Here is a 27,348-nt window from a genome sequence, read left to right on the forward strand (position 1 = left end):
CTCGCACCTTAACCCTCTCTTTAGAAAGCTAAACAGACTGAGCACTTTAGGTCTCACTATAAAACATGTTTGACAGTCCTGTAATCATTCTTACTACTCTTCTTTGAAACTCCCCTAGTTTTTCAACATCCTTCTTGAAATGTTGGCTGGACAGATTATTTCCAAAGCAGTCACAACAGAGTCAAAACCAGAGGTAAAAGAACTTCCCAGCTCTTGTTTGTTTCCCAGGACAGCACTAGCCCTTTGGTCACCGCACTGCCAAAGGAGCTCACATTCAGCTGATTATTCATCTTAATGAACTCTTTACGGAATTGCAGCTTTGCAGGATAGAGTTACATCCTTTCAGTGTGACCTACATTCTTTGTTCTGAGACATTACATTTGGCTTGATTGAAATACATACTATTTGAGTACGCCTAAATGTAGGGTTATATAGCCATAAGCATCCTTCGCCTCTTGCCCTGTGCTTTGTGCCTTCTGCAAAGCTTTGCTGTTAATGATTTCAGATTTTTTCAGGTTGCTAGCAAAAATATTAGTGCAGGGTCCATAAGCTGTCTCTGTGGGATCCTACTAGAGAAAGACCAACTTGTTAATAGATCTGTCTTTACGATAACAATTTAAGACGAAGAAGTCATTCAGCTTTTAATACCTTTAATGTTTTAGACATTGCCAAAGTGTCTTACAAAAGAGCTAAGTTTAATGTCATCAAAAATATATTGTTGATATTAAACTGCATTCACACCAAGCTCCCATCATTTCATGTTAAGCAAAATTTGTGATATTACCTCCCTTTCAGTTCGCCACTTCAGACCTGTGCCAGATGTGCTGGTATTTCACCTGAGCTCAAACTTAGGTTGAGAAATTTTTAATTACTTAGGCCATCTGATTCACTCATCATAAATGCTGATAAAACATTTGCTGCCTTATGGAACTTCCTTGACTTCTAGGGTGTATTGAAACTCAGTGTAAATGGACCAGACAGTTCCTCAGCCAGCGGTTTTGAACCTCTCAAATACGAGTCTTCCAGAGCTGGTGATTTTGTCGTATGAATATTTGAGTGCTTGAGTTTACACAGACAAGATGACCTTCTGCAACAGGATGCAAGTAGTGTCTAAAGGCCTGTATGCTATGGTAATCTCATTATATGCTGAAATTTATTTTTATACTCTACTGTGCAAAAGGAGATGTGGACTGTGGTGGGTGATACCTGTTCAAAGCATTTTAGGCAGATGATGAACTTCTTATAACTTATCTATTTTTTAATTTTGAGGGAGAAACTTCCCTGAGCACTTCAGGCTTCTATAAAGTGTAAAGTACTATAAGAAGGAATAACACAACACTAGACTCATATTTTCCTGCTCCGCTCTCTGTGGTTGGGTTCCTTTGCCATTTTGGACCAGAATCCTTCTGCGTTGTCAGTACTCCAGGCTCCTGTGGATGGCAACAATGACTCAGTTATTATGAACAGCTCTTTCGTGGCTGTATGCTTTATGTATGTACACACGTGTGAAGTACAAGCTTTGTGGAGCCCTGGAAGGGAGAATGAACTGCATCTGAGGTTCCCAGGGAAAAGCCAGCCTTAAATCCACGGTAGCAGGGCCTGCTCTGAGGTGGGGAAGACTCATTCTTTTATGTGGCCCAGGAATTTGGGAGTGTTGACAACTGCTGTGCAGCACCAGATGACCCCTGCTGTCACTTTGTGGGTGACAGGCACTCCTGACCCTGCTCAAGGATAATTAATGAGCACTAATCACCTTGCTCTTCACCTTCCTTCGCAGGGGCGCAGTGCCTAGCTGGGGTTGCTCCAGGTGGTGGAGCAGATGGTCTGGTTACCTGGCATCACCGTTCTCACCATTAATTATTCCCGTTATCAAAGAATACATGCATCAGGTGATGTTACTGATCCCAGCTGGAGGAACACAGGCCCGTGCGCCGGGCTGCAGGGAGGGGAGTCCCAGCGGCTCCCGTTAATGAATTAATTCGCTAATAAGGGTGGGTTCGGCGGCCTCGTGCCCCCTCCCGCCCCGGCAGCCGCCTCCTCCCCCGGAGGGGGGCAGTGACAAGCAGCGGCTCCTGCCCCATGTGACTGGGGAGCGGCTGCCCCCGTCCATGGCTTGGCCTCCCCCGGGCAGCAGCAGCTCCGGCTCCCGGGGAGGAGGGGCAGGAGCTGCTGCTCCATGGGGAGGAAGGGCAGCCCCCGATCCCCCCAGGCGGAGGGGGGATCCCGGGCCGCCTCCCCCCCCACCTCCTGCCCCCCCTCCCCGCTCTGGGCCTTACCCGAGGAGCTGCTGCTCCTCATCTGCTCCTACCTGGACGTGCAGGCCTTGGGCCGCCTGGGCCAGGTCTGCCGCCGCCTGCGCTTCCTCAGTAGCCGCGATCTCCTCTGGAGGCGCATAGCCCGTGGTTGCCTCAACTCCGGCTTCACCCAGCTCGGCACCGACCTGTAAGCGCAACCTTCCCGGCGGAAGGGCGGGGGGGGGAGGCGGCCGCGGCGGCTGGGAAAGGCCGGGGATGCTGCGGCCTAGCTGGTTGCTAAGGGGCGTTCTGCGCTCCTGGCGTAGTCGCTAAGGGGGGCTCCCTGGTGCCGTGAGGGGGCGGAGGGAAGGGGGAGCTATTCTCGAAGCGCGGCTGCGCCGTCTTTAGCCTACGCCACGAGGGGCGGCGAGGCCAGGGGAAGGGCCGTAGCGCCGGGCCCGCAGCGGGGCCGCCCCTGGGAGGGCAGAGATCGCGTGTGGCGGTCCCGGGGCGATGGGACCGGACCCCGGCTCTGCCAGGAGGGCTGGGGTTTGTGGGAACGCGCTCCTTGTCCCGCGAGGAGGCGGGTGAGCGTGGCGGGGGCTTCCCGGGCCCCCTCACCGCCAGGCCCGGCGGGAGCGGCTCTCACATGGTGAGGCCCCAAGTACAGATTAGCTGGGACTCCTGAACTCCTAGAAAAACACATAGGGCTGGGGGCTTCGAGCTGGGGGAGCACGAGAAAATGGACAGAGCCGCCATGTGCATGCGGGGTGTCTGCTGTGCGCCTGTGCTCCATGCTCCCTGCCCCATTCTGAGCAGCGGCCCCTTCCATGGTCTCAACATTTCAGAGAAGAAACTGCAAGGAGAGAGTCTGGGCTGGTGTCTTGGGTAAAGCTGGAGTGTGGGCTTGGGTACGTTAGTAGGTGCAAGAGCCTTCATGACAGGGTGCCCCAGAAGCGTGTTTCTTATATTCTCCTACTTATAGAGCGGTTTGCTGGTATGGCTGTCACAGAGAAAGTGACTCTTGGACTCTTTGTGGCTTCTGGGTTTTGAAGTTTTGTGGATAAGAGTGTTGTTTGTTTGTGGTTGGTTTTTTTGTTTGTTTGTTTTGTTTCCCCAGTTCAACAGCACATCATAGGTTAAGAATAGGTGTGAGCCCTCTTGGCTTTACGGTATGTGACACTTGTAGACTAAGTACTTTTGGGGTTTGGGTCTTCACAGTGGTTGGGTAAGGACCCAAAGATGGCCTTTCCTGTCTCCTCAAATTTGCTAGTGTACAAGATGCCACTCTGAGGTAGCTGGTATACAACATGGCCTTTTCATGCTACTTCAAGTATCCCAAGAGGAAGTTTATGATCTTAGGATCTATGATTCCCTTCCTATGTTTCTGTTTAGCTGCTGACCCAGGATCTTTTTTGTCATCCAGTGGTTCAGAATTATTTCCCTAAACATGAATAAAACAAAGAGATGTCAGGTTTTGAGGCCTATTTTGCTGTCTCACTATCTCATCAATAGCACAGACCTTAGGGAAGCAATTTTGGCTCCTGCAGACAAGAGCAGAACTTGTTGGTGCTGAAAATCCTCATGTTGGGTTTTCAGGCCAGCACTTTAACCCATTCAGTCTTCATAGATTGGGGGCTGTAGCCAATAGAGATGACAGCCAGGCCCTGAGCTCTGAAAGTTAAGCACAGTTGCCTTGGAAGTCAGCAGGAGTAAGCACTGCAGAATGACTGTGCGTTGGACTCTGTCTACTGTGATATATGATTTTGTCTCCTGAGGAAATGAAGTTCTGTATTTTTCATTAAGAATAAGGTGATACTATGCTCTTTCAGTTGCAGGAGGGATCAGGTGTACAGCAGAGCGGGTGCAGCGTATGTAAGGACTACCGCTTCCCCCTGCAGAGGAATGCAGGTCTATAAACAGCTACAGAATAGGTTTGCCAGGTCAGAGGGTTTAAGTGAAGGCTGCTTGAGGCTTCCTAGGGATTTTGGTGCTGTTAGATTTGCTATAACAGGGTGTTTTTTTTAGTAATTCTAGGCTGTGTTTTTGTGCTGAGTCCTATTTTCAAGTTTTCTTTAAACAACTTTAGTACTGAGTGCTGCTTTTAGCATTGGTCAGCACTGCTCTGATCCTAGGAAGTTCAATCATGGGTAACACGCCAAGTGACATTACAGACTGGTTATGCAGGAGTATAGACATATCTGGAGGATGAATCCTTTCATTATTTTTAACTTAACGGAAGGCTCAGACAATTTTCAGTTCTTTGAAATAGCTTGCCAGATCTTATGGACAATACCTGAGAGCTACGTGTTTTCGTTGTGTGGAGATCCAGCATCTAGGGCCAGTTGCAGGTGTTTTGCTCCAGTGTATGGTTGACAGTTCTGGCAACTGATGAGAGACAAGGGCATGTTGCAGTACTGGGGGATCTGGGAATCTGTACCTCTCCAGAAGAACCAATGTGAGTACATGTGTTGAGTTGTGGTACAGCTGTAAAATATGTACTTAGATGAAGAAGAGTTCAATACTCTCTGTGGCAGCTTGAGGGTTTTCAATAGCCATGTCTCTTCCATACCACTTGTTCCTCATGTACGTCTCCAAGATCAAGAGCAATCTCCAAGATTGCTGCTCTTGCAGTTGAGGAAGCAGGATTTGCGGAGAGAGGTTATATTTTATTTGACTGATACAAAATGCAGAGGGAGTTGAGGTAAGCTGCTGGGCATACAGCCTTTCTTCCTGATAGTAATTCTAAGTAGAAACCTGGCAGGTTGTTCACTGAAGGTTAAGTTTGAGCTGAGTAAATATTTAAGCTGAAATATCATTGGGTAAATAGAATGGTGCTGAAGATGATGCATACTTGGACCTTCTTGATGACTGTGCTTTCTTAGTGATACAGAGTAAATCAGGAGTTTGTCAAGCTTGGCTTTGACTCTCTCAAGAGTTGAAGCTTCTGCTGCACATTCTGGATAACGCTGCATGAGGTGAACGCTGGTTTTTGCTTTTAAGATTTTTTTGTGCAATACTGTCTGCAATTGAGAAAGCAAAGGCTGGAACCGTTTATGGTTAATGTACTTAATGAAATAACGTGCATGGTTCTAACATTATATCTTAAACTGATGGTCCCTGGGAGGCTGGCATAAGTTAAAAAAATAGTCTAGGGAGTATTTACTCTTTAAAACAAAAAACCATCTTAGAATAGTTTGATCATTTCTGCTGTTAAATGGCTTTTGATAAGCCATCTGTTAATGCTCTGTAAATAGAGATAAATTTGAGCCTAGAGTGTGAGATAGCCGTGAAACTTCTCCTCCTGCCCCCACTTCCTCATTTTTTTTTAAACGGTGATTAACTTGAAAATGACACCATTTCTTTAAAATGTTGTTTCTCTTAGGTATATCTTCAGATAATTGTGACAAGAAGATCAGAGGGGGCAGGCTTTAGCTTGTATGTGAAACAACTGTTTATGCAGTCAGCTTGCTTATAAAATGTCTTCATGCTGAAATAGTGAAGAGAGAAAGTTTATAAGAAACTGGTTGTAAAACCCTAGCTATTAGCAGCATGGAAAAGATAAATTGTAGTATACCTGAAACTATTTGATTTAATTTTTAAAATTATCTACTTCTCATGCTGTCTACCTTTAAAATTTGCTAGCTGTGGTTATCTTACCCACATACTTAGGCTTAAACAATGTTAAATTGATTTGCTAATGTTGTCAAAGGAAGATGTGGACTTAATCCCAGACACGGGCTGTTATGCTGAAAAACATATTCACAACGTTGACAATCTCTCAAATTTGCCCTTTCTGGTAGATTCAGCTGATCAGGAGCTGCTGGGGTAAGTGAAGTATTTAGGGTGTTGGTTCAGTTGTGCACTTGCAGAAGAAGAAAGAAGTTTGCTCTGAGCAAGGTTTCTGTACACTTCATTCCTTAGAGGCGGGGTGGAAAAATCACTAGGTTTGAATCAATGTGAATTACTGTATATTAGGGACAGCAGGTCCTGACTTGGAAGTGTTCTTAAAGCACATTCTCAGTGTTAAAAATGTGCTGTTTCTTCTCTGAATCAGCAGTAGGTAAATGTTTAAAAGAATATTGTGTCACTGTTATGGAAGTATAGAGTGGATTTAGATGGATGTGGTTATTGGCACGTGTCCTACAAGTCTCTTTATGTCAGGCTGCCACTTGTTCTGTATAGTTGTGTTAATTTTATGTATAGACCTGTACTGCAGTGAGACCTTGTCATGGGGATGGTAAAAAGATAGTCCCTGTGCTGAAGATTTTTGCTTCATTCAGTCATAGGAGCTGCTGAAGCAGGAGTCAAGCCCTGTCTTCATGACGTAAAGTGAATGGAGCATTTTTATTCCAAAAACACATGGCAGCATATCACAGAAAAGTTATGGCTTAAGAGCACTTTCTGCTGCTAGACTGTAGCTGAGAAGTAGCACAAAGGCTTTGGGGTTTTTGGTGAGTATAGTGATATTACAGTTGTGTCTGATAGACTGTGTCTGTTTTGCCAGCTGTTGTGCAGGCCCAGCAAGAGCAGTCTCTGCCCTGACGAGCATGCTGCCTAAATAGCCAGGGTAAACAAGGGCTGGGAGGGGAAGCAGAGGCAGAGAGATGTCAACCAAGCTGCCCTCTGAGCAGCAGGTCAGTGTCAGAGCCAGGAATAGCAGAGGGTGCTTTAAGCCCTTGTCCAGCGCCTGCCTGCTGGACCACCTTGGACTGGAGAAATCGGAGGAGCAAAAAGCTCATTGCAAGGTGGTTCTTTATTTAAAGTATGGAAGAAAGGAATAAAGTTGCAGCTGGGCAAAACTTACTGTTACGAAGGAATTTCAGAGGGCAAGTTAAAAGTTACAGCCTCAATAGCTTGACGATTTGCTCTTTGTAATATATTAATAGTTGTTGTCAAAATATAGAAATGTTTCACTGCATGTTTTGTCTCTCCCTGTCTCCTGTTCTGCCTTGCGCATTAGGATCAGGGTATATTCTGAGGTTCAGAGAAACAGATTCATTAAGGGATGAATTTATAGTCTTTGAGTATTTAAGCACTTGTGTAAGCATTTCTGTAAGTTAATAAAAGCTGTGTTTTCTCCAGATCTTGGAAAAATATATACACCTGCAGGAGCAGGAAATGGCCAATCTATGCAAGTCAAATCCAAATGCAAACTGCAGCAATCATAGGAGACCTCTGCGTTTGGTTCTGGAGGGGGAGGGAGTGTGAATGCCTGTAAAACTGCTTCAGTTTCCTTCATCTTTTAAAACTTGTTTTATCAAAATTTCATTACTTTAACTCAGAAACGAAGTAGGCAATGAACTGGTGCAGATTATGCAGAGGCGAATACTCTGGGGAGGATATTGCAATAACGGCAAAAGCCTGGAAGAGGGCACACAGCTATTGCTTTGTGCTGGAAAAGTCAGTGGTTTTTAGAAACTTCTGTAAGGTCTGTTCTTATTCTGTCTTAAACTGTTAGCTCTGGGCAGGACAGATCTGCCAGGACAGCTCCACAATATCAAAAGTCTTTATTGTTCTGGGAATGTGAAGTGTCTTGTACGAGATTTTTCAGGTCTGCCTACCCTCCCCTTAAAATCTTCACAAGTTCAGAGTGGAAGAATAACTTTATATAGTTCAGGGTTTAAAAAAATATGTGCTGTGCTTGTTGCTATTATCCCTGTAACCTTCATAAGTAGATAAGCTATGGGTTTTTTCACTCTGTCAAAATAAGACCCTAACAGTCCACTGTTTCAAATCAGAATATGCATGGCAACTGTTGAGCAGCTGCAGGTTTTCTCGGATCTTCCTAGGGGTCTGAATTTTGAAGCAGCTCAGATTTTTAGCTCCAGAAAGTCTGCTTAAGTCCTTGAGAGAGGCAAAATCCTGCCTGGAGTTTTTAACCATGGTCCCATTGCAATCATTTGTAAGGGAGGGGGCATCCGATGGCAGAGGGGTCTGGCCTCAGTCTTGGCGATGATGTCTCTTTTGGGAAGCCCATGTGAAGGTGTGCGTCTTCGCTGTGTGTACAGAAGCTCGCCTGCAACTCTCCTTTTTATTAGAGTCTCTGGCTTCTTCATGCAGGTGAATTGTTCATGAGAGCTGTGAGGTGGAGCGGTAAACCTGCACAGCCTGGTAATGTCTAACCGAGATAGTGCCAAAGCACCAAGGGAGGCAAGGAACAGTGAGAGAACAGCCTGGAGAGCTATCTTCCATCTCAGAGTTATTTGAACCCATGTCAAATAGGAAGAGGGGAGAGGGTAGAAGACAGACTGAACCTGGCGTTAAGCTAAATAAGGGTCGTGCTAAAAGAATTCAGGTGGAATTTTTGTCCTGGAAGAGACATTTTGAAAGCCGGACGACTTGTTGAGGACAGCAACAGGAGCTCCTGACATAAATAGCTTTTCCTTCTCAGCTCTCTGTTGGTGGCCCTGCACTGAGATGCTGCCTCTCAACAGGTGCGTCCTGATTACACAAATAAGTGCAGTTGGTCCCTGTGTTAGCCATCCCTGCCACGGGGCCAAGGTTGAAAGTGAGGCTTAGCCACTATGACCTATTTGTTCGTCTCTATGACCCTTCCAGTTAGGCCTGAGGCAGGCTGGTGATAGCTTTTATGCAGATAGCAGGTTTTGTCCACAGAAGAGATTCAGTCTCAGTAGGTTTCTGCAGATTTGCATTTCCAGATGAGCTCTTCAGCACTTAACATGTAGCAAAATGTGAAAGGCTTCATTGGGTTAGGATGCCCCATGCAGCTGGGAAAATAGACAGTATAACACGTTGGTGTTATCTTCTGCAGCACGGTATATGTTGTTGCAGGTATCATTGTTTTGGCATGTGCTGAAACTGTAGATGGGCAGTAAGAATCTCCCCAGGATTCAGTAAAGCACAGAAGCTCTTGCTGTTGCAGAAATACCATTTCTGGTGGCAAAGGACTTTGGCTGGGGAGGGGAAAGCAAAAACTGTTGGAGGTGAAGCTTTAGGAGGAGATGTGCTTAGTCTCTGGCTGACTGATTCTTGCTTTCATTGTTTTCTTTTGGGGCCCAGGCCAACAACTGCCATGGTGGCTGAGGTCACCTGGGTCAGTGGTACTGGCGGGGGGATAGTCGCAGTCTCTCACTTCAGCAGCTGGGAAGTGTGCTCCAGAAGGAATATTACATTTCTTTTGGTAACTCTGCCAAGAAAGAGAGGAAATCCATAATTTGAACAAAATACTTCAACTTTTTTTGGAGGGTGGGGTGAGGTAGGAAGGGGGAAATGAAAAATCCTTTATAATGGGTTGCTTGGGATGGTTTTTATCCTGGAACTCTCTCTCAGGCTGTAAGAAGTGTTCAGCTTCTCTTAGTGTAAGGAAAGCCTTTGTAAAGGGAGCTTCCGTCAGGACTGCATACAATTGGAAATGTGCGTTAGCTCAGGTCATTTATTACACTGTGTGCCTTGGGATCCTTTTTGGATTAATTTAGCTAATAACAAAGATAGCCTTGCATGTTCTGGATCGTGTAACTTTGTGAGCTGTTGATAATTGTGATGCCCTAGCATAGGTGGTAGAGTGATGGACTCTGATGCATTTTAAGAACATTTTGCTTGAATTTAATGGCATTTTCATATTTGGTGTTCACTGGTTCCTTCATCTTGTGTTTTCTGTGATCCTTCCAGGATGCTGGGCTGCACTTCAGTTGCTTTCTGATGCAGGGCTGTGAGGGTCATGTTAAAAATATCAGTCCTTCCTCAGTGAGTCAGCCTTCAGCAGTCTTGAAGTTCACTGTTGGGTGGCTTCTCTGAGAATGTGAATACCAAGATTTTGGTTTTACAGAGTACTTAAGCATGTACTGAATTTTAAGCATGTGGCTTAGTATTTTGCTGGATTGCATACTAAGAAAGGTCAAGGTATTAATTGGCTGATGGATAGTGGTCCCTCCACAGCATTTTATATAGCATTTGTCTTCATAAGGTGAGTTAGTCTCCTGAATCTTTGGATATTCAGACCAGTTGTAGAAGGGGAGACACTTGGTTAAGTCAACCACTCAATATAGATGTGTGATGTCTGTTGATTGTCCTAGGTCATCTATAAGATTTGCATGTATAGAAAGTGTGTTGATCATGATTGAAGCAAAATGATCTTTGTAGGGGAGAAAAGGATCTTTTTGTATCAAATTATTAATACAGTGATGCCCTTTTTAACTTTCTAAGATTTGAGAACTGCTCTCATGCACTGCAGTGATGCTCATCACTTTTTTATGTATTGTGCGAGTTGCCCTGGGGGTTGCTGTTGAAGAGGCAAATCAAATTGCATCTTGGCACTTGATTCCATCACTGGGCTTGATTTAACTTCTCTTCTCGTATAGGGGATCAAATGTCTCTGACCAACACTTGAAAATCATTGCAATTTAGTCTCTGCTGCCGTGATACTGGCAAATGGGAGGGATGTATCTGTCCAGTTTCTACCTACCCTTTCTTATGGCCTCCATATGTTCTGTCCACTTTCTTGCATCTCTTTTGAATAAATGTCTGCGAAAGAAAAGGTGGATGTTTCTAAGACATGTTTCAATTAGCTGGATCCAGAATTGCTACATGGAAGAGGTGGGCTGGATGAATAATATACCTAATAACAGTAAAACAAAAAGACAAAAACCAAACTTGCCAAAACCCTGCCGGACCCCAGCCATGTGGTCTTTCCCCCCCTGCCAGCCCTTGCCCCTTCCAGACAGGAACCGTTGATTTGTGTGGAAGAATGAGGTGTCTGTTGCAGGAGTAACTGCGATAGTGAATGGGTACTCTGAGGCAAGCCAATGTGTGGCTCTCTTCTGAAATTCCTCTTTCAGCTGCAGGAGGACCAAGGCCTCTCTCCCAACTGGAAAAGTGACCAGCAGTGTAAGAATGAGGCTGCTTTTTTGACCGTGGATTCACCTTTTTCAGGGCCTTGGAAATTACATCTAGTCTTAGTAGAGTTTGTGCACTGAGCGCAGGATGTCTGGTTGGGCCAGTACGCGCTGGGAGGGGGTTGTGGCGTGAGTGCATTTTCCATCACTGTGCAGGCTGGTGACTTAAAATCTGTACATGGGGAGAACTTAACTGAGGATTGAGTGTGGGGCGAAGAAGTGTTTTGGAGTAATGAATGGAATTGGATGTAGGCGGAGAGCCTGAACTCTGTCTGGGAGAGTAATAAGCAATGAGAAGGCTGCTGGACCTGACTTTTCAGTGCTGTACATTCCTCATCTCAGACACTATCTGGCTGCATGAGCTCCTGCAAGTGCTCTCTTTAAAAATGGAATTCCTCTTCTTGCAGCTTAGGCTAACTCTATAGTTATGTGGTTTTGTTGTGGTGTGTTTGTTATTTTGTTTTGGTTTTTTAAGGGTTAGGAAGAAATAGAGCTTGTAGCTTCCTAAATTCAGTTTTATTTGGTGTAGCTCTGCTGATCAGAAACTTATAGTTGCAAAGCTTTATAGGGGATGAAAAGCTTTTCTGTGTGTGGTTTCTGTTTTTGTTTCAAATGGATCACATATCCAGGAATGCAGTCAAATTATGATGGTGACTAAGTGCCGGAAAGCACAGAAAAGGGGAGGGGACGGTGAGCAGAAGAAAAGGAGCCTGAGGCTGTGGAAGGATGGCTGGGAAAATGAGAATCTGGCCAGGCCCCAGGGCCAGGTAAGAGATTTCTACACCCATGAACAACCACAGGAGATGTTTTAAAAATGATGGAGTACCCAAAAATCCCACTTTCCAAAAGTGGTTTGGGGGCACAGTAGGGATGGGAGGAGGGAACCGGTCCTGAAAGGACACTAGTCCCCATCTCTCAAGGATCTTCCCTTCATTCTATGCATCTGGGAACATTGTTGAGAAATGCATTAAAGGGGGGAAAACTCTTGTAACCTAGTAAGCAGTTCACAATCCCCAGTTACAAAGGATACCTTCGAGAGTTTCTTCTTGTTTCTACTTTTCTGATATTTTCTATCTAAGCGGCTCTACTAAGGATATTGAATAATTAAGTGTATGATATGAGAAAGAAGGGAGCTAAAGCTGCCTTCCCCCAACCCTCTTCAATCAAACCTGGATCATGAAAGCATAACAGATGTTGAACAGCTGCTTGAACTGGATATGATCATGTAGACTCAAAAGAGACCTTGGTTCCAGGTCTCTGTGGTACCTACCTTTTGTCACCTCTTGAGCTGTGTTGATCTTGGCTTGTCTCAGCTCATCCCAATAACTTTGATTTATATCCCAGCAACTGCTTATGGACTACAGTCTCTCTTTTAGTAACATTGTCTGACCTTAAGCAGAGAATTTTCCAGCAATGTGGTGGAATTCTCTATCTTTTGGTGAGCTGCTGCAAAATATAGTCTCTGTTGGAGCATGTGTGCATTGGGTGGTTATACAGATTAAATAATTTTATTTTTAGTTGGAACATATCTTGATTTCTAATTATTGTATCTGGTTATGTGATTGTCAAGCAGGCGGAGGTCTGGAACAGTTTCTTTACTGGTCTTCTGGGTAGACACACTATTCTGGCTTCTAGTTTCAGTATTTTCCTGACTACTGTTTCCTACGACTGTTCTTGTATGGTGGTGTCCTTATCTTAACTGGCCTTCTTTAGTCTCTATTGGAAGAGTGTTGTCCTCTTTCTCTGGTTGTTCTGGTATAATAGTTACTTTCTGTACCATCTTGTTTTGATTACATTTTGTCTGAACCTGTGTTGTGCTCAGTATGCTAAATCAGGTCTTGATCAGATTTAAGGCTTGTAGACCCAGTGATCATCAAGGATGGCTTTCTGTGCTGATAAGCACCCACTCTATTCAGTGTTCCTTTCTTGTCAACTCTTATAAGCGTGCTTGCTCTCATGTGGCATGGGCACCATCAATGTTTGCCACTCCATCATTTGTGGAGCCAGAGTGAGAATGTACCTGTGACCAGCTTGAGTGTATTTGTCGTCTGTATAACATCAGTCCTGGTTGCTAATCTCATCTCTCTTCCTCTGCCTGCAGAGCGGCTGGCATTCCAGTGAAGGAGAGGGTGAAAGTATCTCAGAACTGGAGGCACGGACGCTGCCGGAGGGAGACAGTCCTGAAATGGAAATGCAAGCAAGTGGCTCCTTTCTCTTCTACTTTGTTCTGTGTCAGCTGCTGCGGGGCCTTGGGTTTGCATCTGTACACTGAAATGAGGTGTTTCCTGCTCGTGATCCACAGGGTCTTACAAGTGATGTTGCTGGCTAGCTGGATGTGGGGTAACTGGAGTTGCTGTCTTGCCCTAGGTATCCTCTCTGAGAGTTGAGAGTTCCTTTCTTAGTAAGAGCTTGAATTTGTCATTGATCTGATCTGTGAAGTTCCAGTTGGATTTAGCAGTCTTTACCACAGACTTGAAACTATTAGGTTCCTGTCTGTTGCTGTATACCATTAGCAATTCTCTGTCCTCACAATGAGCATATGTTGGTCCCAGGTGTGGACTTGTTTGCCTCCCATGCTTTATCCTGGCCCCTGATTTGGATGTACAAATCTGAAATGCTAATTACCATTCTTCTACCTTATGCTGCTTCAATCTCCTACCTTATGCATCTCTCCGTCTCAAAAATAAAAAAGTATATTTGACATTAATGAGAGGAAGCTGTTAAACTATTGCTTGCAAAGGTGTACTCAGCTTTCAAAGCAAAGCGTAAGTCTCTTGTCTGAACAGTACATCTACTTTTTCAGCCTTCATATCATCAGACAGAAGGAAAAATTAGAAAGACTATGGTTTGTTAGTTGCTGAAGAACAGGGACATGCTACTGAGCTTTCATGCCTTTCTGTGCTGTGTAGATTGAAGCGATGGATAATGTGCCACTGCTTGTCTAAAGTCCTGGGAGCAGCTGTAATGAGCAGAGTGGTTTTGGTGCAGGTTGTATACCTGCCTTTGAAGTGCTTGCGACCATCTGTGAAGATGGGTTCTGTGGATGTTAGAGATCATTACTAAACCAGCTTCCCAAGTGAAAAGGCAAGGACTGATTTAATGAGGCCACCATCCAAACTGCATCCTCTAATTTTCATTTATCCTGCTTCAAATTTGTCATTTTTCCTTATGAAAAAGCCATAGAAAAAGGTAAAAAGCTCATCTGCAGTAGGAGGAGAGCCACAGAGACTGGCTGTAGTCAGGTAAGCTGGATATTCACTTGCTTTTAGAGGGCTGCGTAGGAGTGGAGGAAGGAAGGGGAAATCAAAGCCCACCTAAAACCAAAGCTGCTGCTACAAATATGCCTCTTATTTTTTCCATGCATATGAGCAAGTCCCAAATGAACATTATAACCTATGCTCAAATGCTTTGTCTCTGTGACAAAAAGCCTGTTACTGGAGGTGAATGCAGGCAAGCAAGAACCTTCTATCTAATAAACAGTTTGGCCTCTTGCTTGTTCCTGGTCCCTTGTTGTGATGTTATGAGGTGTGGCTGTGTCTAATAGCTCTGCTGGCACAGAAAATCATGACCCTTGAGGATGAACAATCTGCAAAAAAGAGGGAGACAGGTTTTTATGAGAAGTCACTCTGCTTTCAAAACAGTTTGTTCCTGAATAGTTTGAAAATGGAAAGGCTGCTCTTTAGAAAGCCTCTGGTTTTGCTTAATGTTTGCATGGGTATTGGTGCACTTGGCAAAGACTGTGGAGTGGAGACAATTTGACACATCCATGCCCCATAGGACATGAGCCCTGTATCTCTTTGTATCTGGCCTTGTCATATCCAGAAGGCCTATTTGCTAATTCTTTGGTGGCTACACAAAGGTAAGATCTTGAGCTAAGACTTCTCTGCTCAAGTATGCATTGTAGCCAGTTCTGTATTTTGGTTTTGTTTCAAGAATAAATAAACTTCTTGTGATGACAGACTTGATTTCGACATTGCTTGAGTGTCTCCTTCTCAGTCTCCCAGGAAGTGAAGTATATTTTCCACTTGTAGTTTCAGTGTTCAGAATACTTTGGAAGAACTCCTTTAGCAGTCCAGTGCTCTTGGGCCTGGCACCTGTCTGTGGGAAACCACCACTGTTGCATAGATAGCAATGGGCAGATCAGGTGTATGGGCTCTTCTGAAAGATGGGCAGCAGAAAACAAGAGATTGCTCTGCAATTGCTTTTGGCTCAGCAGTGGAAGAGTTCTTCATGAAGAAAAATATCTTCTCTACATTATGAGAACAAAGTTCTTGGATAGCATCAGGCTTATCCTGCTGCTTTACACGTTAACACACAGAGAAAGCGGGAGGTGGAGGACTTTGTAAGAAGACCTGTGTTATTTGGTGTGACCTGCTCCCCTGCTCAGATGCATGTGAAACCGTGGCAGCTTTGTGATCTCTGCTGGGGATCAGCAAGTAATGTGCAGGATCAAAACGGACTGTTTGCACCAAGAGCTTCATATTTAAGGCTCTGTTAGAAATGCTTGACATAGCTTGCAAATGCCTGATAGTCTTAGTTTCTTTAAAAGGGCTCATGAAGAGGGGTCAGGGAGCCTTAAGTATTTCCTATCTAAACTCACTAGACTCTTGGCCATATTCTCTTTCAGATATTCCATGCTTCCTTTTCTTCAGCTTTCGATTAGAAAAATGCCAGCAATGTGATCTGCTCTCTCTGTTGCTAGAGAAGCTTCACTTCATGGCTGTGCTACTATATTAAGCCCTGCCTTTGCATGTGACCAGCAGCTTGAATTTCAGAGTTTTCTTGACTGGACATTTGATTTTATTGATATGTCTACATGTGCAATCTTTTTTTTCGTTTTTGTATGTGAGGCTTTTTGTTTTCTTCTCCCCACTCCTGCACCTCCCCAACCCACTGTCTGTTTCCAGTTTGATGCCCTGGATGGAGCTGGATGGCGAGTATCTCTACCTGTCTCAAGCAGAGAACATCCAGGCCTACCGGCTCTGTCCAGATGGTACAGGTTTGCAGCGTCATCCTCAGGCTATCTTCTCTGGCCACCAGGAGGACGTATGTCGCTTTGTTCTTGTCAACTCCCACATCGTCAGTGGAGGGGGGTAAGTTGGATGAATGAAGGAGCCCAAGGAGTGTGGCAGTGAAGTTGAAAAGGTTTTGTGTAACTTCAGCCCAGAGCCACAGCGTTGATCTTGCTACACAGCATCCTCATGCTTAACTGTGTTCAACTGCTGCTGCTTCATCTCTTATGATTTGATTCTGTCCTGAAAAGGCTTCTACTGCAGCAGTGGTGGAGCTGAATCCCATGCTGTGGAACTTATAAAATATCCTTTTCTCTTTAGAACTTGTGCAGCTGTCCACAGGATTGTTGAATCAGGACTGACTGATCACACATCCAGGCTGATGTGCAGTTTTCATTTATTTCCCTGTTACAGTCAGGCTAGACAGACTGTGTGCTGATATTCAGAACTTCTAGTTAACTGGGACCGCAGTGATGAATAAAACTTTATAGAGACAAGTCTGTGTTTATCAGACCTACTGATATAATTGTGGAGAGGCAAAAAGACTGCCAGATATTCCAGCACACACATACTTCTCCAATCAGTTTTGCATTTGACTGGCTTTTTTCAATACAGCAAATAGCAGAACTGTTATTTATAAAGTTTTAGCTATTAATATATACAGCACTTAAGCACAGAACTGGGAGATACAAGCGTGGCTGTCAGCCCTGGATACCTTGAGACTGTCCCTTGTGAAATGTAGCCCAAAATTCAGGTGAAAATGAAGGCATGCATTTAAAATTCCATTAACTGTATTGGTTGAAAAAAAGTCTAAATGTTTTTGTAGTTAATTCAAAGCACAACACCCTGCACAGCTGCTCTGAAATGAATGAAAAGTTGAGGCTTGGACATGGGTGAGAGTGACCTCTCACTTCTTCCTTTCCTCCAGCCATTCAGCATCCAGCCAGGATTCTGGCAAGCACAAAGCAGTAGGAGGAATGGCTGCTCTGCTAGTTTCTGCAGCTTAACTGAAAGTGGAGGGTGGGAAGAGAGCCAGGAAGATTTTTGTGGGCAGCAGTTCACGCTTTGACTGGCCAGGTGTGAGACTGCAAGAGAACAGGTGATGTGTGAGGTGTGGAGGGTTAATAATGCTCCCACAAGAGATCGGTCCCAGTCTTTTTGTGGCACTCCTAAGCACTAATGGGAAGTGGGTATCCAATGGAGATGCAGCTGATACAGACTCCCTGCTGGGGGGTTTGTTTTTCAGAGATGGAAGTATTGTCCTTCACAAGATCCATGGCTCCTACAGTGTCAAGTTCTCTGCACATGAACAGGAGGTGAACTGTGTGGACTTCCAAGGTGGCCTCGTTGTCAGCGGCTCCAGGGACAGAACAGCGAAGGTGAGCAGTGATATTCCAGCAGCTGCAGGTGCTGCTGCAGAGGTAACCTCCGAGGTCTTGTACCACAAATGTTTAAGCGTCAGCAGAACTGTTGTGAGCCCTGTTGTGTGCTGCTGCAGGAGGAGCACTGGGTATCTTCACGTAGGCATGTGTCTCTGAAAGGATGCTTGCTGTGCCAAGCTTATAAGAAAGAAGTTTGGAGTCCTTTGCAACATCAACTGCTGTTTTAAACCAGGAAGTGCAAAAGGCAGCAGCTGTATTTTGCTGCTTTTCCTGTACATCCATCTAATGCTGTAGTAGAGATCCATGGCAATTAGTTTGAAATTTGCCATATGTATCTCAAGCACATCCTTTCTTTGTGATGCAGCACTGCTTCATATGCTCTCTGTTGTGTACTTGATCTCTTTAAGAGATATCTTTTTCTAAATATGTGGGGTTTTGATTTATTTGTGTGGTGTGTGTGTTGTTTTTTTTTTATGGTTCTTGGTTTGTGAAGTTAGACTATGAATACTGTAAGCCCTCATTTTTCTCCTTCAGTTATCGTTACTGGATCGTGTTACATAAATTTTGCCTATTTCTTTTTGAGGCACGACCTTGTTGGTTTTTGTCCTTCTGGATCTGGTTGGTGTTCCTACATGGACCTGGAAAGTTGTTCTCTTGAGCTGTAGCTATCTCTGTTTTAGTAGTTTAGGAAACTCCATGTAGTTGTTTCACCCTTGTCCTGCTATCATGATGCAGTACCTGTTGCATCTTCACAACTACTTGTTTCATTGTTGGAAGTGATTGCTGTATATTGAAAGCTTTGGCTGTTACGCAGGGTAGGCTGATGGATACTCTTGGTTCCTGGTACCTGTTGTAGAGCATTAATGGAGGTAAGAGGAAAACCTGCTGTTCCTGTTTTGCAAAAGTGGAAGTTGAGGCAAAGAAAGATTTAAAGGTCACTTTCAAAGTTTTATAGGAAGTGTGTGGTAGTGGGTAACTAACTGACAGGCTGCAGAGCAGCATAACCCTATCTATTCTCATTGGTCCCTCTGTATGGGTGCACTTCTGGGTAAAATCACTCCCAAGTAGAGCAGTGTTCAGAAGCAAAGGGCACTGTTGGGGTTGCTGCTTGCCTCCTGGGAGCAAGGCCTTGATGCTGCTTTGTCTCACACTTAAGCAGGGCTGCTCCTCTCTATTCTATGGAGGCTCTTTGCTGGGAGAGTGTCTTCTTGCTGCTTCCCTGGCAGCTTGAGGACAGACCTCCCCGACCTTGAGAACAAATTCCTGAAGGCCAGAGGGGAATTTAAGGCTGTTTTTCTTGCCCACCCAGTGCCCCCCACAGCATAGGCTCTAGGGCTGCTCACCTCGCATTTTTTATCATCTCTTTTGTAGGCTGCCTTGTTTGCATGAGTGAGACTCTTGGAGGGTGTAAGGGACTCCCTACCAGCCTTTTAAAGGGGCTCTAAGTGTCTAAGCTATTGAGGGCTCTGCTGAGTGTTGATTAGGACTAAGCTCTGAAGAGCTGCTAATGTACATTCCTGTGTGATAGGCACCAGATAGTGTGCTCTGAGCAATATTTTTAACCTGTAGGAGATAGGGATGCCTTAAAAGAGTTAAGCTTTTCTGCTGCTTTTGCTGACACTAGGTGCTAAATTCCCCGCTGACAAGAATAGCCTGCAATCCTGGGCATTATCAACAAACAAACAAATAGGGCACTCCCAGCTTTGAAGTCCTGAAGTGAAACATTGGGGGTTGGTAACAGCAAACTGGGGGACTCGAGTCCTTGCCAAGAATGAAGGCAAGGTGGAGAAAATGACAGCCAGAAGCAGAGGCCCCAGTGAGAATTTGGGGGTCTTTATTAGGACCCAGAAACAAAGGGGTGTGTGCAGTGAACTGGTGGAAGGGGCTGTGCAGGTATGCGCTGATGGGGTAGGGAAGAGATTCTCTCATATTGTCAGTGAGCAAGGGGGGCCTATTTGAAAATTGCCTGGGGTACACTTAAGAAACTTGGTTGAAAGGGGCTGGGCTTATAAAACAAACAAACAAACCAACAAAACAAAAACAGGATAGCAAATGATTAATTTTATAAATAATATGAATGGAAGTTTTTCAGGGCTGGTATGAAGTCTTCACACACTCTTCAAGAGAACAGCAGAGATTTGAGCAAATCCCACTTCTTGTTTATTTAATTACTGAAGATGGGAAATCTGAGTGCTGCCCTAGAGAGAATGTGGTGATAGGGGTGCTCTCTCTGTTACCAGTGGGATGGAAGGTTATACTCATAAGCTGAATCTTTGTGTAACTTTTAAGTGCTTGTTTCTGCCAGTGACTGAAGGTTCTGCTCCTCAAAAATAATGGGAATTCAGGGACAGGGTCTTGGGGAAGGTAAGCATGGCAGTTTTGGCAGTTCTTCCAGCACAACATTAGCAGCATGTGTCCTACCTTCTGGGTGATGTGGCATAACATGCATCTCTCTCTTTAGGTTTGGTCCCTGTCCACGGGCAGAGTTGGACAGTGTCTACATACAGTGCAGACAGAGGATCGAGTGTGGTCCATTGCTATCAGCCCATTATTAAGGTAACTGAGATCTTTTTATTCCCCATTTCTGACAGAGAGAAGTAAAGGAGTTGGATAGGCTGTGTGCCCACAAATCTCTCTGAGGGACCAGTGTGACACTTCAGGGCCTTGGTCTGGGTGGAGGCTTATCAGGTGCTTGTGCCTGCAGCAGGAGCTTGGGGAAGAGCATGTGGCCTTTGTTCCCCATAACAGCAGAGTGACCTGCTCATAAAGAGGCTTTGAAAATGGCCCTGCCTTCTTCCTGTTACTGTCTCAGGTGGGACCTGTTTGTTCTTACTTACAGAGTGAACTCTCTGATTTGCTAATTAGAAGCAACAAGCCAGATCCTCTTGAGGTTTTCTGTACTGAAAAGATGCCAACTTATGGCAGAAGAGATGCTAAGCAAAAAGCTCCCTGCTTGGGAGCTGTGTGCAGTGGGTAGAGCTCAGTTTTCTCTGAGCATGTTGCACTGGGAAAGTTGGAAGTGAAGTTCAGGGATGAGGTTTTCCAGCATCTGTTGCTTGTAGTTCTGTGCTTGTAATGCAGGAATAATGCTACAACTTCAGCATGGTAGGCAAGGGTGGTACCTACACAAGTGTCTTCCAGGGTGTTTCAGAGAGCTCCTGTTCTTAAGGAAGTAAATATCTGAGAAACTTAGTCTTGCTGTTAAACCAGTATGCTGACCAGCAACGATCTGTCTCTTTTGTTCACTGTTAAGCTGGTCTTCTGCATGCAAGAGAGATTCTTCCTCAGCCTTTCTCAAAGAAGGGGGGAAGAAGAGCTATTGTTGCTGCCCATGTGATGTCTGCAACTAGTTGTATTTCTGTTTTGCACAAGCCTAAAATTCTTCCCACAACTGCTGTCCTCATTAGATTTCCGAGTTTGTTTTGCAGGCATGAGGAAGTTAGTGGTATGGAGCTAATGGCATTATCAGGGAAATGACCCTTGAGGCCTGCTATGATTTTGCCATTCCCTTGTCCCATTGCTCTGAGTGTTTGAGACAGATAGTGTTTTTGAAGAAGTATCATATATGTAAATGCTGCTGCAAGATGTTAGATAGAAGCCCTTTGCCATCTTCTGTGCTGCAGGGGCCCCTTTTCTAGCAGACAGACTGGCCCTAGCACCATGGCTGGTTAGAGCCCAGTGGCATACTGCTTCCTGCTCCTAAGTGATGACCTATTGAGGTGGCCCCTTGTCAGGACGGTGTTCCTCTCCCTGGTGTGCACGCTTGTACACACTCTCTGTCACAATATTTACCCACAGTCTCCCCGCCCCCCCTTTTCCTCCCTGCAGGGTGATAAATGGGAGGTGGTGGTAGAGCAAGTGGGCTTACATTTTGCACTTTTTTTTTTTTTTTTTTTTTGAGGCTGTGGACTGTACCAGCCTCCTCTGCTAGCCTACCTTACCGCCTCCCCTTGCTCCTCCATATTTTGGGGAAGGGGGGGTGGAGAATTAGAGCCAATTAGCCACGTCATTAATTCTTCAATTTGACGGCTGATATAGCAGGGCCTGAAACACGCTGCTGACCTTGTATAATGGGAACCCTGCTCCTTAACATATTGACGATGGGAGAAGTTAATTAAAATTCCACAGAGAGAAGGTGTCAGCTAACCTATAAACCTGTCGCTTCTCAGAACAAATCGCGGCCATCCTAGAAAAGAGAGAGGATCAGAGCAGGAGGGCATGTGGTGGGGGAGGGCCAGGGCAAGGGGCAGGGGAGATGAATTTTTCACTAATAGGTTTTATTGCTTGCTGTCTAATGAGGATGAGTATCAAAAAGATAATATCTGGTTTCTAGCAAGATCTACTTTGGGGAGCCCTGTGGTTTCTGTTTTATTTGCAAGAGCCCATATTTCACCCGTGTGCATTCCCTATGCACTTGTGTGTGAAGCTTTTCCTCCTTTGCAGTCCCCATCCTTCTTACTAGAGCTTGGATGCATTTCTTCCTCAGTGAGGCTGAACATGACCTATAACCTCCACTTCCTCCTAAACATTTGACGTGCCCTCCCGATTCTCCCTTCCCAATTGTGCCGCTGTAAACTGAGAGCTCCTCCATGAGAATGGTTAGGTCTGCAGGTGTAGAATCAGGCTCCAACCACCGAAGTATTTAGGCTCATCATTGCTGAAAACCCATCAGCTCTCTCTACTGTGGCCACGTACCGCTCAGTAACAGCTCAAAGCAGTTGTGTGTGGTGGGGTGGGAGCAGGGACAGTTCCTGCAGCTCTAGCCATTCAAAAGTGCTCTGGAGAGGGTGCAGTTTCCTGACCTGGAAGTTTGCCAAGACTAGGACTCTCTAGAGTAGCCAGGGTTGTGCTCTTGCTGAACCTCAGCTGTTAATGGGCAGGACTGAAACTTTTCTTCTTGCTTTTCAGTGATATCTTGCTCTGTGTGAAGCTCACTTAGAAAGTATCCCATGTGCTTCTGACCCACAGCTGGGTTTTCTGCTGTAGTCCTGCTCTGTCTCTACACCCAAACTAAACTTCAGAGATTTCTGCTCCTAAAGTACAGTTCCTCTGGCGTCAGGCATCCTTCTTGGGTATTCTGCTTTGATTTGTCCACAGTTTCCCTGTGTCACTACAGAGATCCTCCTGCAGATGTGCTCAGCTAGGGAGGAGGCTTCGATGTTATCTCTGTAGTGATGCTGGGCTGGCTGCTTGGAGGGTCTGCAAACAGCATGATTCCTGTAAGGGACAATAAGTGGGGTGAAAGGGTACCAAGAGTACTGGATCTTCTCTTCTTACTGTGTGTGGGAGAACTGTGCTTAGTCCTTTGTATAACCTTTTCAGCCATGGAAGTGCCGTCACATCCCTATGGGTTATTGGAGCTTTACTGCCTTGGGGATCCCTATCAGTGCCTTGAAGGGTAGTGGGGATGGGGAGGGTATTGTGTTCCTTCTGGGTTTTCAGCAAATTTTCTGCATAGCTGTGCTGGTTGGTGTGCTTGGGACAGCAAGTCAAATGTTGTGTGTCACATCAGGACTAGAGGACAGTCTGAGAGTATCCTTAAAATAGGATACTTAAAATAAGGGTGCCTCGGCTTGCTGGGGCAGCAGGTTTAATAGGTCTTCAAAGCTGTGCTTTGCCATGCATTAGTAAAATGCTGTACTTAAAGAGAGGCTGTGTACCCTAAACCATGTTTCTTAGCTGCTTGTAATCCCCTTCCCCCCAACTTCATTTGCCGTTTGAACTCTACGTCATGTTGATGTTAAACTTTCATTTACTGGTGCTTGCTGCAGTGACTTATGTGTGCTCAGGGACCAGGGCAAGCCTGAGTGCAGCGGACCAATTCAAATGTGCAAGGTGAGGCAAACTGAGGGGTTTCTAGTGGAGTAGTGGCACCTTCATGCTTTGTGATTCCCTGAGGTGGCAGTAGCAAGGGAAGAGAAGTGACCACTGTACACTGTTTAATTTGAGGAATAGGCTTATGGAGAAAATGAGGTCAAATTGCCTGGCATTTATGGCTGCAGAAATGTAGGATTATGACATATGTTGTACTAATGAAATGTTCCTTTATTTAGGGGAACATTTACTGCACTTTTTTTCCTACTGATAGAGAAGCTTGTAAACTGTAGCGGAAAGAAAAATGTGGACTTTATTATATTCTTTATTAATCTTGGATTTGGAAATTCTTTGGTGTTGGATTAAAAAAATATTCAAGTCTAACCTGGCTTTTTCTGCTTGGTCTGGCCACTGGCTTTTGCTGTTTGGATTTTAAAATACTTACCATGAGAGCTGTTTTTTCCACGTTGTACTTGAAGCGTGTTGGATTTTAAACCAAGAGAAGAGATGATGAAGGTACAAAAATGGCTTTCAATGGGCAACTGTAATGTGCCCTATTGCAGCAGGGGTGTGCTTTGGGTGTTCAAGCCCAAAAGATGGTCTCTCCTTTTCCAGCTGTGTCATTGATCTACTGCATTACTTGACCTCTCCTTGCAAATGTTGCCTTTGTGTAGCGCAGGTTTACACCAGAGGGAAGGAAAGATTGTGCCAAAACCAGCTATATGCACTGAATCTTTAAATTAAAGAAAAAACAAGTAGTTCTGTGAGCAGTTGAATTTTAAAAGCCAGGCTTGCACCCTCTCTTCTATTTATGGAGTGTTGCAGTTGAGACCTGACTCCTCTATTTTAACATGCTAATTTGAATCTCTGTTAAGCTTATTGCCTCTCCCATGGAATATTATGAGGAGGTAATATCTGGGGAGACCTTTGCCCCTGTGGACAACCTCAGACAAATTGTAAAACATACCCAAAACTTGCTGGGGAAAGGAAGAAAGAGAAGGGTTACTGACAGGCACCTTCACTGAATGGGCCTCTCTTCCATGGGGATCAGTGAAAATGATTAATTTTGAGGGCTTCTTTTTAGTGGTCATCTGGAAGCTTTTTGTGAAAGTTAAACAATCTGATCTTGGATATTGTATTAGAACAAAACAACTCACTTGAGTCAGAACAACTTTGCAGTGGTTTTAGCTGTATAATTGAAGCCCTAATGTGCATCAGTTTAAATGTTTGATAATGTTCCTGCCACCTTCATTTCTTGCTCTGCTTTTATCAGCAGGTATCCCTTATTCTGTATCAAGATGAGCTGTTGGCTCTAGCGGTGCTCTGTTTTGACCTAGCTTTGTGCAGTTAACCTCTCTGAGCCTTCTAGGAGTTGGGACAAGTAACTGGGTTTTATTCTGGTTTGTGCATTGCCAGCAAAATAGCAGGCAGCAATAGCTTTGCTGTCCTTTGGGAGCCTGGTCAGTTTGAATAATTGAGAAGGGACTCTGACCTGCAGCTGTTTCTTCAGCAGGGGCAGGAAGAACTTACTCAGCTGTGAGATCCCAGGGTGGACTTGCAGAGTTAGTGGTGGTGTTAACTACCATCTCTTTCTGGCCTTGGAGACTGATCTGGATGTGGGTTTCTAGATGTGTGCTAGTCATAACTGACTTGGTGCTCTTTCACCTCCAAGCTGAAGAGCAGGAAATGAGTATCGGTTTCTCCCCTCTGGAGCTAAAATGACACCTGTGTCTTATGCATGTGCCCTGACTGTTCCCTTGATGTTGGGAGGAAAACGTCTTTATTTTACCTATTTTATTTGTGTGATAATGACTCTGTTTGGTCTTCTTCACATGGGTGAACACATGAACATATATGTCCCTTTTCCCTCTCCTCTGGAAAAAAACACATATGCAAACACTTCGATAGGCTGAGAAACTGCAACTTATCTTTCTTTACTTCAGTTTCTTTCCTTTGCCCTCTAAAGCTCACATGGCTGATGACTTTGTTCCCTTTTTGTCACTTTTGGCCAATACTCTAATATATATATATATATTTTTTTTTTTTAATTTATTTATTTATTATTTTTTTTTTTTCCCTGTGACTCTGAGTTGGCTCACTAGCAGTTGTGGGAAGGTGAGCAGGTTTTGTGAGGCAGTAGCTGAGTTAGAACCCTAGCAGCTGTTTCTAATCCTGTTGAACAGTGTTGCATATTGAATTCCGCCCACCCCCCCCCCCCCCCCCCCCCGAGTTTTTTCTCATCTTTCCCCTTGCTTGAGGGGAATGTCTGTCTCTGAAATCTTGGTGGAAGCATCTCTCTTGTGTTGCTCGGTTTGCACAGGAGAATCCATATACGTTTAATCTATGCGACAGAAGAAACTTAGTTGAGGGGGCTGGCAGCCTTATGGTTTGAGGTTTCTATTTCCAGTTTTCAGTCATTTTCTCTTTGCTTTTTGAATTGGTGGGGGGAGAAGGTAACTTCACCAGACCTTGGCTGCTGTTTACCTTTGCCCGGTTGTGCAGCGTGCCTTTGTTTTTCCACCTTTGATCAGTGTCCTCCAACAGATAATTTAGCAATTGCATCCTAGGGTGGAAGTGTGGAGTTAATGGTAAAATTAGGGTTTTTTTCCTTTCCTAACTTCTCTGGCTGATGGAGCAGTGAAGGGGAGAGGGGAGGTGAAGGGGGCCATAAATTCTAGACCTGGTGATTCCACTCCTTGTAGAGAAATGAAAGCCTCTGATGTCTCTTCAGCACTTTCATTAACATTTAAATTAAGGGTTTGTTTTCCAGGCGGCTTCAGTCGCAGCCCTTTCATAGCCTGACACATGGAGGCTCTTCTCTCTCTCTTTTTCTCTCTCTTTTTCCAGCTTGCAAATCAGTGTACAATAGTAATCACTGCCGTATTTTTTTTCTGATCTCTCAAGAGGGCGGCAACCTGACAAGCTGTACCAGAGGTTCAAAGAGAATCAGAAATGGAGTGCAAAGGTAGATGAGCAGGAGGATGCCAGGTTTCACTCCTACAATTAGAGTTGTGTCTGTTCCCTCCCCTGCCTTTCAAAGGGCTACTTTTGGGGGTGGGGAGGGACAAGAGAGGGATGGACCTTTCTTGCACAGTGAGAGCCCCAGGTGCAGGTGCCTCTAACCAGGCTCAGCTTCCACTGTTACTCCTCCCAAAAGAGGCCGAAGGTGTCACTCAGAGGATGTGAGCTCGTGCCCTGAGGTAGGAAGTGGAGCTGTAGTGTCCTAAGATAGCAGCCTAGCTCCTCTGAAGGAGTGTTGATTTACTCTAAGGACAGCAAGAGGCTGGTCCTCAGCCTGCCATTGGCATTTGAAAGGAGGGTGATTGTGGAGGATATTGCCTGTCTTCTGTGCTACAGCGCTGGAGTCAGCTCTACTCTGAGCACTGCAGCTTATTGTAACAGTAGAGGAGATAGCTGAGTTGAAGTGTCCATTTGGATCTTGGCTTACAATAGCCTAATCCATGTCTTGTTGGAGCTAAGTATTTCTGGTATCGGAGCTAGCTTGTTTAACCTCAAGAAGAAAAAACTGTCTTCTACCTGCTTCAACAATTGTGTAAGAGCCAAGGAACAAGCAGACAGTTTTAGGAAGGACAATGACTTGCAGTGGACAAGCAGTATAGTAGGATTGATGTAAGCATGAGTCTTTGTCCTAAAGCTCATTTGGAATCTTCCACTTCTCATCTTACACCCAGTTGGTAAGCACTGGTAGGCTGTTACCTCTGTGAGCTCTCTGATGGAAGTTGGGGGACTCTGAGTAGCACTGAACTGGTGTCTTTCATGAGCTAAAAGTGGATAAAGGCAGAGAAAAATGAGCCAACACAAAAGTGTTTAGCATGATGAAACCTTCAGCTTGCTTGCTGTGACTGTCACACTGTTTGTGTCTTTGCTCTACCACTGCCCCAAATTTGCTTGCTTTTCACTAAGAGCTTGATCCAGATTGTCTTTGAAGGATGCCAGCAGGATGAGAACAGCAAGCTGGCAGTGGGATCAGGAAGGGTATTTCCTGTGTGCAGTTGGATATGATACATAAGGAGGCATGCCAGAACTTTCT

General features: G+C 44.9%; 1 protein-coding gene across 1 annotated transcript in view; it reads left to right on the top strand.

Moving 5' to 3' along the window:
* The first annotated feature begins 2,080 nt into the window (after positions 1-2,080).
* FBXW4 (F-box and WD repeat domain containing 4) overlaps positions 2,081-27,348 on the top strand; it is a 62,251-nt gene continuing 36,983 nt past the window's right edge. The window contains 6 exon segments of the mRNA XM_082052726.1: positions 2,081-2,249; positions 2,252-2,442; positions 13,191-13,286; positions 15,997-16,182; positions 17,348-17,480; positions 19,945-20,039. Of these exon segments, the coding sequence (XP_081908852.1) occupies positions 2,109-2,249; positions 2,252-2,442; positions 13,191-13,286; positions 15,997-16,182; positions 17,348-17,480; positions 19,945-20,039 (842 nt within the window). The 5' untranslated portion in view covers positions 2,081-2,108.

The sequence above is a fragment of the Streptopelia decaocto genome (assembly GCF_964273445.1).
Source record: "Streptopelia decaocto genome assembly, chromosome: 5".
Lineage (NCBI taxonomy): Eukaryota > Metazoa > Chordata > Aves > Columbiformes > Columbidae > Streptopelia > Streptopelia decaocto.